Consider the following 13,042-nt stretch of genomic DNA (forward strand, 5'->3'; position numbering starts at 1 on the left):
GTGGTCATGTGGCCGGCATGACTAAACACCAAGGTGCACGGAACGCTGTTACCTTCCCACCGAAGTGGTACCTATTTATCTACTTGCAATTTCTTGCTTTCGAACTGCTAGGTTGGCAGGAGCTGGAACTAGAGATGGGAGCTCACTCCATCATGCGGCACCCGGGTCTCGAACTGCTGAACTACTGACCTTCCACAGCCTGCAGTTCAGCGTCTTAACCACTTGAACCACCAACACTACATAACAATGAACAAATTCCATCAAATCATAAGAAAATCCTTGTAGAAGAATAAATCAATGTCGTCATCACCGGATTTCAGAACAACATTTCAAAACTGGATCTTCCTCAGGAAATATTCCCAGATGCCCGGGATCCATCAGAAACTGAGTAGTATCTTTGCAGCCTGAATAGCTTTGGAGTTCAGCATCCTACTACTAAATGCATTATATTATTCCTGGTTCTATGATAGCACTATATGAGCATGAAAGCTGTTGTACTACTGTATAGAATATTTCCTGAGGAAGATCTGGTTTTTGAAACGTTGTTGTTATAAAATCTGGAGACGACGTTGATTTATTCTTATTCAGGGATTTTCTTATGATTTGATGGATTCTGTTTCTAAGGCCAGATTCTTGGTGCTGTTGACTGGCTGAAATGTGTGCTAATAAATACATCACTATTTCATCTTCCAGTGGTGACTTTCCTAAGCCAGTAATGCGTTGTGTAAGGAAATGTTCTTGTCTGCTGAATCTACCACCAAATCTGCTCTGCAGTACAATACCATAGAAGCCAGAGAAAAGTTAGTTAATCAAGCAGAAAGATGTCCAGGGTTATGATACTTTCTGCTACATATTTTTTTTTTAAAAAAAAATAGGTGACGGATGTGAAGGAAAAACTGAAGCAAGCAAAGAAGTTTTGGTCCTCTCTTCCTGGCAACATCTGTAACGATGAGAAGATGGCCACTGGCAATGTCAATGAAGAAGAGTGTTGGAATGGAAGCGACAAAAGCAGGTTTGGGAGAAGCCAGAATTCCTCTTGCACTTTCTTCCTCTCTGACTTCTCTCAGCGTGTCCAGTTTCAGGCTGTCCAACATCTGGATGCCTGATGTTTTCACTGAGTCAGGGATTGCATACTTTCTCTTTTCCACTAGACCATTACGCCTTTCTGGCCACTGGCAACTGCCAGCAGGAGGTGACTTCATGCATGGATTCTAGAAGTTGGATTCTGGGTTCTCTGCCACCCCGTGGTGGGGGGGAGGAGTAAGTGATGCAAGAAGTTTGTAGCTAGGGGTTGCTACATGGTATATAACCCGACTGGGTTTTGTCAGGGCCTCTTTATCCCCCACAACTGTGCTCACCCAACCTGGTTGATGTTTGAATTGTGCAAGGTAATTGTAAATTCAGAGTGGGGAAAAAGGGGATCTGACTGTGGGACAAAATACTTTGCAGAAGCAGTGGAGAAGTAGTGTGCCCCCCAGGGTTGCCTATAGTACTGGTCAGCAGTTAATCTTAAAAGAGGATTGCTGGGAGGCAGCCCACCATGGCCTCAGTCCCCATGTCTCCATGCTGGCTGGCTGTCTAGCTAGACCTGTTGTTTTTAAACTGATAGTTCTCAAACTTTTTGAAGTGGGTCCCACTTCTGAACTTACTCTACTTTTTGAGAGCCCCTTGTAAAGGAACTCTGCATGTTTTCCTTCCCTCCCCAATATAAAATGCAAGAATCTGGCAGAAATTAACACTAAAGTTTATTTTTTCCGTTTCATTTTTTTTGAAATTTATAAATATATTATTGAGCAACAGGTTGTACTTGAGGGCCTTTTTTTGCACATCCAGGCCTCCCAGAGCATCTTCTCATATCTCACCTGGATCCACTTCCTGCCTTCCAGGCCTTGTGACCCACCTACAGCCCACTTTTCGGCTCCAACTCATGATTGGAGAACCACTGGCTTAAACTGTTATTTCCTCCACAGCACCTTCTTAGATCTAGGCTAGCAACTGACTTTGCCTCGTAGGAATCTTCAAGAGGTCAGGTTTAGCACAAGACCCTCTAGTGGCTGGCTGCAGTGGGCCTTTGTCGGGTCAAAAAGACCTGTAAAATGAATCCGTTTCTGCATTGCAAGGATCATCAGAGTCAAACTGCCTTATACTGAATCAGACCATCAGTCCATCAAGGTCACTATTGTCTACTCATTCTGGCAGTGGCTCTCCAGTGTCTCAAGCAGAGAGGCTTTCACATCACCTGCTGCCTGGTCCTTTTTAACTGGAGACCGTCTGCATGCAAAGCAGATGTTCTGCCACTGAGCCACAGCCTATTCCCATTGCACCACTGGCAGTCCGAGTAAGAGCCAGCGAGATGAGACATCAGCTATCTGCACTCTTGTTTCCAAGCTGTAGGACTCTCTCTTGGGTCAAAAAAACCATGTTTGATTATTACAGCATGATAAATCAACAATTCTGGTGATGTAGCAAGATGTCTGTTATCAGAAACCGGAGTCAGCCGTTTCGGTTATTGAAAGTGGTTAACTAATCGGTGCCAGACGTTTAAGAAATCTTGCACTGCTGAAATGTACCTAGGAAGAGTCCCTTAGTCTGGATGATGCTGAAGGTCCATCTACCTTATGTTTTCTGCAGCAACTAGCCAGAAAGTGACTCTGAAGTGGGTCACTCCCCTGTTTGTGCATCTTCTGCATATAGTGTTCAGAGGTATATTGCCTCTGGCAGTTCTATTTAACAGTCATGAGTGCTGATAGACTCATTTTTGATCAACTTTTTGATTTTGTTGCAGGTACATCTTTGCAGTGACAGCAAATGGTCTTGCCAATCAGGCAAACAATCCTGAAGTGGAAGTTGACACCTTGAAACCAGATGCAATGATTCGCCAGCAAATTGTGAACCTTCGAATTATGACCAGTAGAATGAAGAATGCTTACAATGGGAATGATGTAGACTTCATTGATATAAGTAAGTGGGCCTGTTTGTTCCCAAGAGATAGGTTTGTTGATGGAGCTGACAGTAGTTCTGGGAAGCTATTTGAGGGAAAGGCCCAATTTTCAAAAGTAACTCTTTGACCAATAGGGGAGAAGAATGACTGTGACCACTCCTTTGCTTGCCCAGGAGCAGCAAATCTTCTCTGATGCACGGGGAGAAGATGCAGTCACCTTCCAAAGTGATTACAAACAGACTGTAGCAAGTGGTGGATTAGTAAAAGGGCCCTTTGTATTCCCCCATAGATGACCAGGGTGTTGATGGTGGGGCTAGAAGTAGACAATAGAAATAGCCATTTATGAACTGCTGGGAGGGGTGGAAAGTAAACACTGATTGAAGACAAAATTAAAGTTGATCTACAGATTCTGAAGAAGCACATGGTGGTATAGTCCTCATAAAACAGTACCATCTCAGAATGCAATCTCTGGATTTTACGTTTGTGGTGTTCGCCAGATGAGGCAGAAACTTCCCTAAATGTAGAAAGCTAGTACAAAACTGAGGAAGACCATTTAGAACCATTCTCTTTGAGATGCTAGATTTCCTCAGGCTAGGGATTTTGATGTGAAAGGAGGAGCTTTTGACCACATGGTATCCTAGTACAAAATAGGAAGGACCCTTGACTAGTATTCCCTCTAAGCTGGGTTAGTGTGAGCTAGCTCACAGTTTTTTAGCCTCTGGCTCACATATTTTTGTCTTAGCTCAGGAAGGAGGGCTCCAGAGCAAACTAATTTTATGCAGTAGCCAAATTGCTTGCTCACAACTTTAATGCCAGTAAGCTCGCAAAGTAGAATTTTTGCTCACAAGACTCCATAGCGTAGAGGGAGCATTGCCTTTGACCCTGTGATTCTTCTGAATGAGTAGTTTGGCCCCTTGTTGCTGCTTGGTTCCTGATCTTGAAGGCATTTGGTGGTGCTGTTACACTCTGGATTAGTTCACATGTGGGCTTTGTGTGTGGCACACCATGTCCTTCATTGTGTGGCACCAGTAGATGTTGGGTTGGTGGGCTGTGGCCCCTGTGCTCTGACTGAGCTCCTTGAGGCTGCCGGTCTGAAAATGAAATTTTTCATCTGTTTTCATAGGTGACGATGCTAGTGGAGAAGGCAGTGGAAGTGGCTGCGAGTTACAGCAGTGTTCCCAAGAATTTGTGTTCAATGCAACAGAAGTGACACAGGATACCAAGAAATCGGACAAAGAGCTGGACGCTTCTGCCACCAGCATGGGCCTGTCAGAAGCTGCCCTGCTTCTTAGCATCTTTTCATTCTTGGCTCTGCAAAGACAGTGGAGATAACCATTCCCCCTTTTTTTAGAATTGATGGGGGGGGAGAAAAATGACTCTTATTAAAAAAAAAAATAGGGAAAAGGCACCTGATTTCACTTTTATACCATCTAGTGACTTTGGGGGGGAGGGGGAAAGGGTTGTTTGTAAGTTAACGGACAGCAGTGTACAGTTTTGTTTTGTTTTTGCTATGTTGCCACTGGTTTTTAATAAGTTTTTCCTTCTGTCTTTCTCTCCCTCTCCCCCGCTCTCATTTTTTGGGAATGGGAGGGAAAAACAAACAGGGATTTGGACCTGTTAGTCTGACCTGTTTACTGAGATGCCACAATAAATGTGGTTAACAGAGTGTATATACAGGCCTGTAGTTAGCAATGCTTTTGTCTTGTGGTGTTTTTGTTTTTTAAATCAAACTCTCTGTCCTATTCCCCACCCCCCATCCCTTTTAACTTTATTTTATCCTATTTCATACAAAAGAAATTCCAGAGTTCCATTTTGGCATGTATTGAGGCTGTCTTTCAAGGGGGGGATGAAATTATCTGTACAAAAGCAAAAGGTTTTTTTTATCATATTTCATGGGGAAAGAAACTGTCTATCAAGCAACAGAAAGTGCTTTGTGCAGTGGAGTTCCCACACGTATCCATTACATTAGATGCCTTATCTTAAGAGAGAAGTAAAGCTAATCTTTTGGGGGTTACTAGCTTTTAGAACAGAATGTGAAGGCTTGGCCTTATAACCTTGTTCGCTGCTGGAGAAAGAATTACCTCTGTCCTTTTACCCCCATGCAAATTACTCAGCTGCATTTTTTGGGGTTGTTGGGTTAGATTAGAAAAAAAATCAATGCCGCTCTAGCTACTGTGACTGTTCCTTGTGGCTCTTGAGAGCCTACCTACTAAAAGGCCTTTGACACAGGCTTATTCGTATAACATCCACTGTGTTACCTTCTTATAAATGTTCTTGTAGAAGATGCAAGGGCCAGTCTGCTTGTCCTCCCTGCAAGCTGGAATATTTTCTGTCAGTACTTTGAAATGGTGCTTGTTAGGGCAGGGGTCACTCACCCATCAGTGGTTAAAAGGCCAGCTGTAGGCATCGTGTTAGAGGCAGCAGGATGTCAGGGATGGACTTTTGGGAGACAGGTGAGGCTATGAGACTTCACCTGGAAGGAGAGTGGCCCAGCACAGGGAATGTAAACGGCACGAGGGATTCCCACTTCTCTCTGTCTCTCTCTCCTCCCTGCAGGAGCTCTGCCGCAATAAGTGGTAGTGACTGAAATAATGGTACATAGTTTTTTATTTGTATTTTGAAAAGGAATTAAATTGCTTTAAAAGAATGACAGGGGTAAGTCTACAAAAAGACTAAAAAATATTCTGGAAGTTTTTCCCGACTTTAAACAGGCGCTGGCCTCAAATAGTGTTCCCTCCAGCGCCACAAGCAGTTGACCCGTTAGAAAAAGAGAGAGAGGATGATGGAGAGATTTTTTACCATCCACCCTTGTATTGTAAGGTTGGGTTGGGCTGTTTTCTTCCCTATTTTTATACTGAAACATTAATTATTGAGTAGCTCAGGGTCAGAATTTTTGTTCACACACCAAATTCCTGTAGAACTTTATATAAAGATGAAATAGGCTTGGCTGGTACTACAATAAACCAATCCCAGAGGCATCAGATTCTAGAAGTAGCCAGTTATTTATTTTTTTAAATATGTTTATGTGTATACACACACACACACACACATATACACTTATTATAACTCAACAAGGCATTTTCTGGCTAGGCATTTGGTGTTTGTTTTATTTTATTTTGTAGAAAACCAGTCACAAAAGCATAAAATGGGGGGGTTATAAATGTGCATGGGAAGGATTGTAAATAGTTGCATTGCTTTTGCAAGGAGTTGGAAAACGGTGCCGATGACCAAGAAACTACCTCAGTTCTGAGGAATTTCCTTTCTAGCTGTTTTTTGAGTGCTATTACATTGACTTGGTAGAAATGAAACCGGGGCCTTCAGTACAGTGCCAAAGGGAGTTATCCCCTGCAGATCTTGTTAGATTGCTTTTAATTTAAAGCATCGAACCAAGTCCAGCTGTTTTTCTTGCAGCTCTGTTCCTTGACAAAGAGGGTGGGGGCTGATGATGGTTTCCATGACTCCTAATGAACTGGATTTGGCCATGTCTCTTTTTCTCCTCTGTTGTCTTTTTTAATTGTTTTAAGTGGCCTCATTATGAATTTCAGTTGTGAAATAATGCAAGCCAACCTTAAGTGCTAGGATCTCTTGTGCTGTTATTTTTAGTAGGGTCTAACTGGATAATTTGGGGGTTGGGGAGGGTTATGGGCTAACAAGCTTGCCAATAAGATTAAATGGGTTGTGGGGAAAGGATTGGGAAGGGAAGGGGTGTAGGCACAATAAAACTTAGTCGAGCTGAGAGAGCAAAATGGACTGGAGCAATCGTCTATGGAAGAATAAACCTTTCTGTATTCTCCAACTTGGGTTGCATTAAGATCCAGCTCACACACTGGTTTGCCTGTTGGCTGTGAGGTGAATATCATCAAATGGTGGCTTGCATGTGTGAATGGGCCATTGCTGATGAGCATCACAGGTGTAGCTTCCATGGCAACAAAAGGTTTCCAGGAAAGGAGGTTCTGGTGTTCAGCTGCCCTGTTGTAAAGCAGACGAAGGAAGAGCTATCAATGGCATGGTTGTGGTTCTGTTTTCTAAAGACTTTGTATGTTCTCCTTTTTTTCTTTTTTGCTTTACAAGCACGACAGCCCTCCTCGTGTACCTAATAACCTCCCACCTTCATTTTCTATTTATTTTTTTAAATGAATGGCTTACTACTTATTATTCATTGGGTTGTACTTTGGTAAGGGCAGGGGAAAAGACATGTAAATGTAAAGTGACAAAATATGGATTTTTCTGGCTTTATTTGAAAGGTTGCAATGGTCAGCCTAAATATGCATTCATAAGGTCTGTGTTTATAGATAACATAGAAGCCTAGAAGTCTATTGAGGATCACTCCTTGTAATATGGGGTCTAGTTTAATCAAATCTATGAGGTTCAGCATTCTGTCTCTGACATAATTCTAGTCCTTACAGATTCTGCAAGAGGCCTACTAGGTTGCAACATCTGCTGCAGAACTGGGGACTGGAGGAGGATGTGTGTGTTCTTTCTACTTGTAGTTCATAAGCACTGCTGCTCCTGTCCCAATTATTTTCCATGCAGTAATAATAATGGTTAATGTTTGTACAGCACTTTGAGCATTCAGACTGCTTCCTGTATACGATCACCTAGTGAGTTTGTGGTTGAAGTGAGATTCGAACTAGTGACTTGGATCCCATCTAAATCTCTCAGTCACTATATTACACCATATCCAACCACTAGCAATAACCGATCTTGCTGGATCAGACCAAGGTCCAGCTACATGGTCGTTCTGTTTCCAACAGCACCCAAGCAAGGCAGGAATGTGGAAAGCCATCCCCTGTTGTCATTCTCTAGCTCCTGCAACTCCAGAGGGTACACTGCCCTTAAACAATGAGGTTTCAGTGTTCGTACAGGCTTCCCCAGCATTCTCAGTCCTGATTTCATGCTTATGCATCTCTGTCTGTGTGTGTGCACGCGCATGTCCCTTCCATTCTTTCTGTTACTAGAGTCTCTGGCAGTAATTCCAGATGTTGACATTAGCCATTAAGAGAAAATTAAGTAAGAACACATCATATGCTCTGTGAAGTACCATGTACATTGATGAAGCTGGCTTAATAAGCAAACATGCAAATTTGAAGAAGGGCAACTAGTTTCAAAATCCATTGACAGCTTGGCTTCTCGTTGGAGAATGGGAGAGTCATAAAAACAGAAGCCTGTGAATCTCATGCTTGGTATTCAGTTGGAAGGATTGTTCTTGAATAAGGGATGTAGAGATATACTCTTTTTCATCTCTCTTTGTTTTCGTATGATACTGCAGTGAGCCTTTTTTCCTTTCCCCATTTTCATTACTGGCATTCCTGATATATTTGTTTTCATTTACAGCACTTTATAGTTTATATGCTATTTTTACACAATTGTCTGAAAAATGTTAAAAAATTGTGTAAACGTAGTTGGCAAAACTTGGTGCACACCGACAAAACTGTGAAAATAAAGACTTGTGCTCAATTCACAGAACAAAGATGTGTAGACAAAATGGGGGTTTTCAAGTCAAAATGTGAAATTCAGTAGTATCCCTGTTCTTGAAGAGTTGAAATTACTACTGGCCTAAGTTCCAATTGAATCCTTCCACGGGGGGTGGTAATATATGATTTTGCCTTTAAAGAAAATGCTAAATGTGCATTCCCTAGAACAATGGTTTTCTCTTTTTTTCATGGATATCGTTGGGGGGAAGAGGTTCCAGAAGCATTGTCCCCAGAAAGGTGTATGGGAGGCTGAACCAGGCCTGGCCAGTGAACTGCACTATGACACTTGGGGGGGGACTGGGGGTCTACCCTTGAAGCCGAGGGGGCCCTCCCCTGGGGACATGAAGCAGCACAGGGAGATAAGAGAGCCAGTAACCCAGGAGAAGCAAAATGTGTAGGATGGGTGTGGCCAGGCACACCCATGGTGGGTTGGGGTTGGCTGGCCTTTGTTGTCACTGTTTGAGATGAAACATGCCATTGGGAATGAGGAAGGGTGCAGCAGAGGGGCAGGAAAGCAGGACTCTTATTGGCAGGGGCTGGTCCAGCTACTGTGCCATGCTGTTAAGGTGGTGGAGCACTGGAGTTGGAAGTGGCTGGAAGCAGAGCCAGACAAGAAGCTGGGAAAGATGGAGTAAGCCTGAGGGAGGGAGGTTAACTGCCCACGGGAGAAGGACAGCCGGTCACATGTGTTTTGATCGATTGAAGACAATGACATTGTCTTGCAACAGTTGCCTCGGGGTCATCCTTCTGTGTATGGAACCCCACCCACTTCCTCATCTTCTCCGGGCTTCAGCCCTGCAGGCGCTCCAAACAGCCATGCCGATCCCAGTCCCGGCCACATGTGCCTTCTGGAATATGCCTCCAGAATCTTTTGCAATCCGTGGCAGAAATGGGGAGGTTCATCAACAGTCAAATTGCTATAGCTTTCTTAAGCTTCCGCTCTAGGAGGATGTCACTCTGGAGAATCCGAAGAGAAAATTTTGCTGCAGAATCAAAAAGGGAGTCTTAAAGCCTCTTATATTTATTGAAGCATAGGTTTTGTGGGCTTGTTTCATTTACAGCTTGTTTTGTGTGGTGCATGAAGTAAAAACCCAGTCCATAGACAGACAGACAGACAGACAGATACTTGCATGGGGGGATAGTGGTGTCAACAGGCCAGGAGATGCCAGAGTTCCAGCTGCTGACATTTGACAAGATGAGTACAGTAACCCATGACCAAACAGTTGAATTATGTTAAACTAATTTAGCTCAATCTGTAGCGGCTGAGGAAGATTTTCTGTTTAAGCTGTGGTAACATTCTAATTCATCAGTTTCTCATTGGTGTCTCCATTGAAGTTCCCTGGTTGAAGAATGGGGGCTTTCATCTTTTCTGTTTAAGCTGTGGTAACTCAACATTCTAATTCATCAGCTTCTCATTGGTGTCTCCATTGACGTTCCCTGGTTGAAGAATGGGGGCTTTCATGGCAGCAGTAGAGTATCCCAGACAAGTGAAATGTTCTTCCACTGGTTTCTGAATATATTGATAATTTTAACTGACTGAGGTTTTGTTTCAAGCATATGATGGAGTGGGCCCTAGCCCATGAAAGCTTGTGCCACAATAAATTTCTGACATCTTAAAGTGCCCCAAGATTCCTTTCTATCTTACTGCTGCTAACACAGCTGCCAGAGTGGACTTTTTCTCTGTGAAGAAGCACAAGAGCTGTAGGAAAGCAATTCTATCCCCCCTCCCCCCCGTCTGCCTTCCGTTGGCCTGTAAAGATTCTTTCAAGTGTCGAAGCCGAGTGTCCCTGGAGTTCAGCTGGAGGGGTTTCGGTTTGGGGAGGGGGTGTCTGTGTCCCATGCCTGTTCTTCGAATGCTGAGTATTGTTCCTGACATCCTCTCACATATGTTCTTCAGCTGGCTGGCCACAAGAGAAGCCACCCAAAGCTAGGCGTCTGCTTTTGAAGCTGTGCTTTTGGCAACTTTTGCACCAGAGCTTTTGAAACGGGAGGCTTCAGAGTGCAGTGGGGTGGGGCACTTGAGGTCATCCAGTTCAATGCTCTCCCCATCTGCAAATTGCAGGTAAGATCCTTGCTGCACACATGTTTCTGGCTAGCTTGCCCTTTCTCCAGAACGATGCCTCTTCTCTCTTTCGGCACTGGGGACTCCATGGCAGCTCATACTTGTATTCTGTATCAGAAATGGAAAGGCAGAAAGAGCACCCAGATTGTGGCATCTCTGTTTTTAAAAAGAACTTCTGTGTGAGGCAGGAGGCATGATGTCCCTTAATTTCTTTGGGGAGAGTAAAGCCTGGGTTAACTTTTATGTAAAACAAAGCAAAAAATTAAAAATTCTGAACCTGGGAAAGTTGCATTCTTTGGCTTGTATAAATTATGTAACTTAAAGTGATGTACATGATTTGAATCTATCCTGTTGCTTGGTTGCAAGACCTCATTCTGGTTTGGCTGCTTAGGAAGTGAGGTCCTGGAGCTGTGGTCCTGGCCCCAGGAAAGCTGTCCTGATTTTGAAGTATACCACATATAGAAGAAATAAAGCTTCTTTTTATCTTCAGACTGTTGGTCCACCAAACACAGTATTTGTCTGCTATCCAACTAGCAGCAGCTCTCCAAGATCCCAGGCAGAGGAAGGGCCCCGACAGCTGCTACTGGACACTTCACCTGGAGATGTGGGGGATAGAACTTGGGACTAGGGGTGTGCAAAAAACTGGGCCAAGGTCCCTTAAGCAAAATTTAATGGCAGAGTGGGGATTTGAACCTGATATTCCAAGATCCTGGGCTGTCACACTAACCATCATGCCACGCTGGCTCTCAGTCTCTGCTCTACCATTGAGCCATGATGACTCTCATTTTCTCAGAGTCCCACCTTTCAGAGCCCGCTGTCCTTGGTAGGTGGAACTGCTGTATGGAAAGGTGGCTATGACCCTGGTTGGCGCACATCTGGAATATTGAAAAAGGTCCCAGTTCAACCTCCAATTAAAAGGATACAGCGTAACAGGTGTTGGGGGAAACACCTTTTTCTGCCTGAGACCCCAGAGAGCTGCTCCCTGCCTCAGTAAACAATGCTGAGTGTTTCAGCCTCAGGCTTGCTGGAAATGATTAAAAAAATGAAAATGAATAAATATGTCCTAATGGTGTCACTGAGAGGGTTTTTGTTTTTTTTGAGGGGGGACAGTTCTGCAACACACCATCCTGACCCAAACCCAAACGTATGTGCTGCATCTGCTTTGTGGCTTCTTCAGTACAGGCAGCTTTGGAAAGAGCTATGTGGAATGAGAGCTGTACAGCTTGTTCCACTGAAGAAGAAATGCCCAGATAATTACGCACGGGTTTTCAGTGGAGAAAACTGTTCCTGATTTCTTGTATGATGGAAAAGGGGCCAATCTGTTGCCATGAGTGACCCAGCCCACAGCAATGGCATGGCTGCTGTCCTCTATGGAGGGATGCTGTATGTGTGGGTGGAGGGAGGCTTAATCAGCCCTTTTGCCTTCCTTTGGTTTGAGTTTTTTAAAAAAAACACCCAAGACCAAAACTGTTGTGTTTAATTTCCTCAAAGGTATGTCAATGTGAATCAACTCTCAGACCCTAGGCTGGATTAACTGCTAGGCTAAAAGTGCTATGGAGCTGAGAACTACGGTTTTGTGGGTGGAGATGAAATAGCTCCATTCCTTTGCTGGAGTATTTTCAAAACTGCCCTGCATTCAGAAAATGTAGACATTCTCTTAGAGGCTGGCTGGGTAAGGATATGTGTATTAGTCTCTCTCTCTGTGTGTCTGTCTATAACCTGTTAAACCAAAGCAGGAGAGATTCTTGTGATATCTAAATACTACTGTATGTAGCCAAAGGTTTTGTGGCCTACAAATCCAGTGTTGTGGAATTATTAGAGATTGGATGGGGACAGAAGAAATGCAGGTTCAGATCCCTCTTTATCTTGGGCTTGTCACGTGAATTTTTAAATATTAAATCTGGGATTCTCAAAAAGCTAATCACATGCAGATTCTTGAATACACATTAAATAATAACAATGCAATGCACATTACCTGCAGCAAATATTTTCTGCGGTTCTAGTTCAATCCCCATGAAATCAGTGAAGTTATTTGTGGTGCTTGTATACTTAAAGCCATGACTTTAATCTTCAGAATTCCAAACAAGGCCCCCAGCAGTTCTTTTCCTAAGACAAACTTTTATTTCATGCAGCCCCTACAATCTCACAATATACTTACCTCACCTGGAAGTCAGTCCCACTAAACTCAAGATCAGGTTGCTAGTCTGGCCTCCGTAGCTTGCAGGCTGTGGCTTCGCTTCATTTGGCTTCCAAACCAGCCAGAAATGTATGTAATGTGTCTGGGTGTGTTCTGAGAAGCCATCAGTTTAAGTTGGTCCTGCTTCCTTTCCACTGTTGAGGACAGAATCTCTGCCCATCCTAGTTGCTTTTTAACTATGCCAAATGTCCGCCCACACTTTCAGCAGGCTCAGTGAGTAATCCAAAGGAAATACTATTAATTTCAGAAGAATGTAGTCAATTCTTAGAAGGTTTTGGGGCAAGCTCCAGCCAGAGTTGTCAACTATTTGCTTTTGAATCAGTGATTCCATCGGTGTGAATATCTCCAAAAACTGAGCATGAAACCTG

General features: G+C 43.6%; 1 protein-coding gene across 1 annotated transcript in view; it reads left to right on the plus strand.

Annotated features, from left to right (window-relative positions):
- The window catches only part of GPC4 (glypican 4), a gene marked incomplete at its 5' end in the record, with an annotated part of 188,319 nt that extends 181,190 nt beyond the window's left edge, over positions 1-7,129 (plus strand). Inside the window, 3 exons of the mRNA XM_015429628.1 lie at positions 876-1,012; positions 2,786-2,961; positions 4,065-7,129. Coding sequence (XP_015285114.1) covers positions 876-1,012; positions 2,786-2,961; positions 4,065-4,273 — 522 coding nt within the window. The remainder of the gene's footprint in view (positions 1-875; positions 1,013-2,785; positions 2,962-4,064) is intronic.
- Positions 7,130-13,042: the final 5,913 nt, after the last annotated feature.

Source organism: Gekko japonicus, unplaced genomic scaffold, assembly GCF_001447785.1.
Source record: "Gekko japonicus isolate JY-2015 unplaced genomic scaffold, Gekko_japonicus_V1.1 scaffold560, whole genome shotgun sequence".
Classification (NCBI taxonomy): domain Eukaryota; kingdom Metazoa; phylum Chordata; class Lepidosauria; order Squamata; family Gekkonidae; genus Gekko; species Gekko japonicus.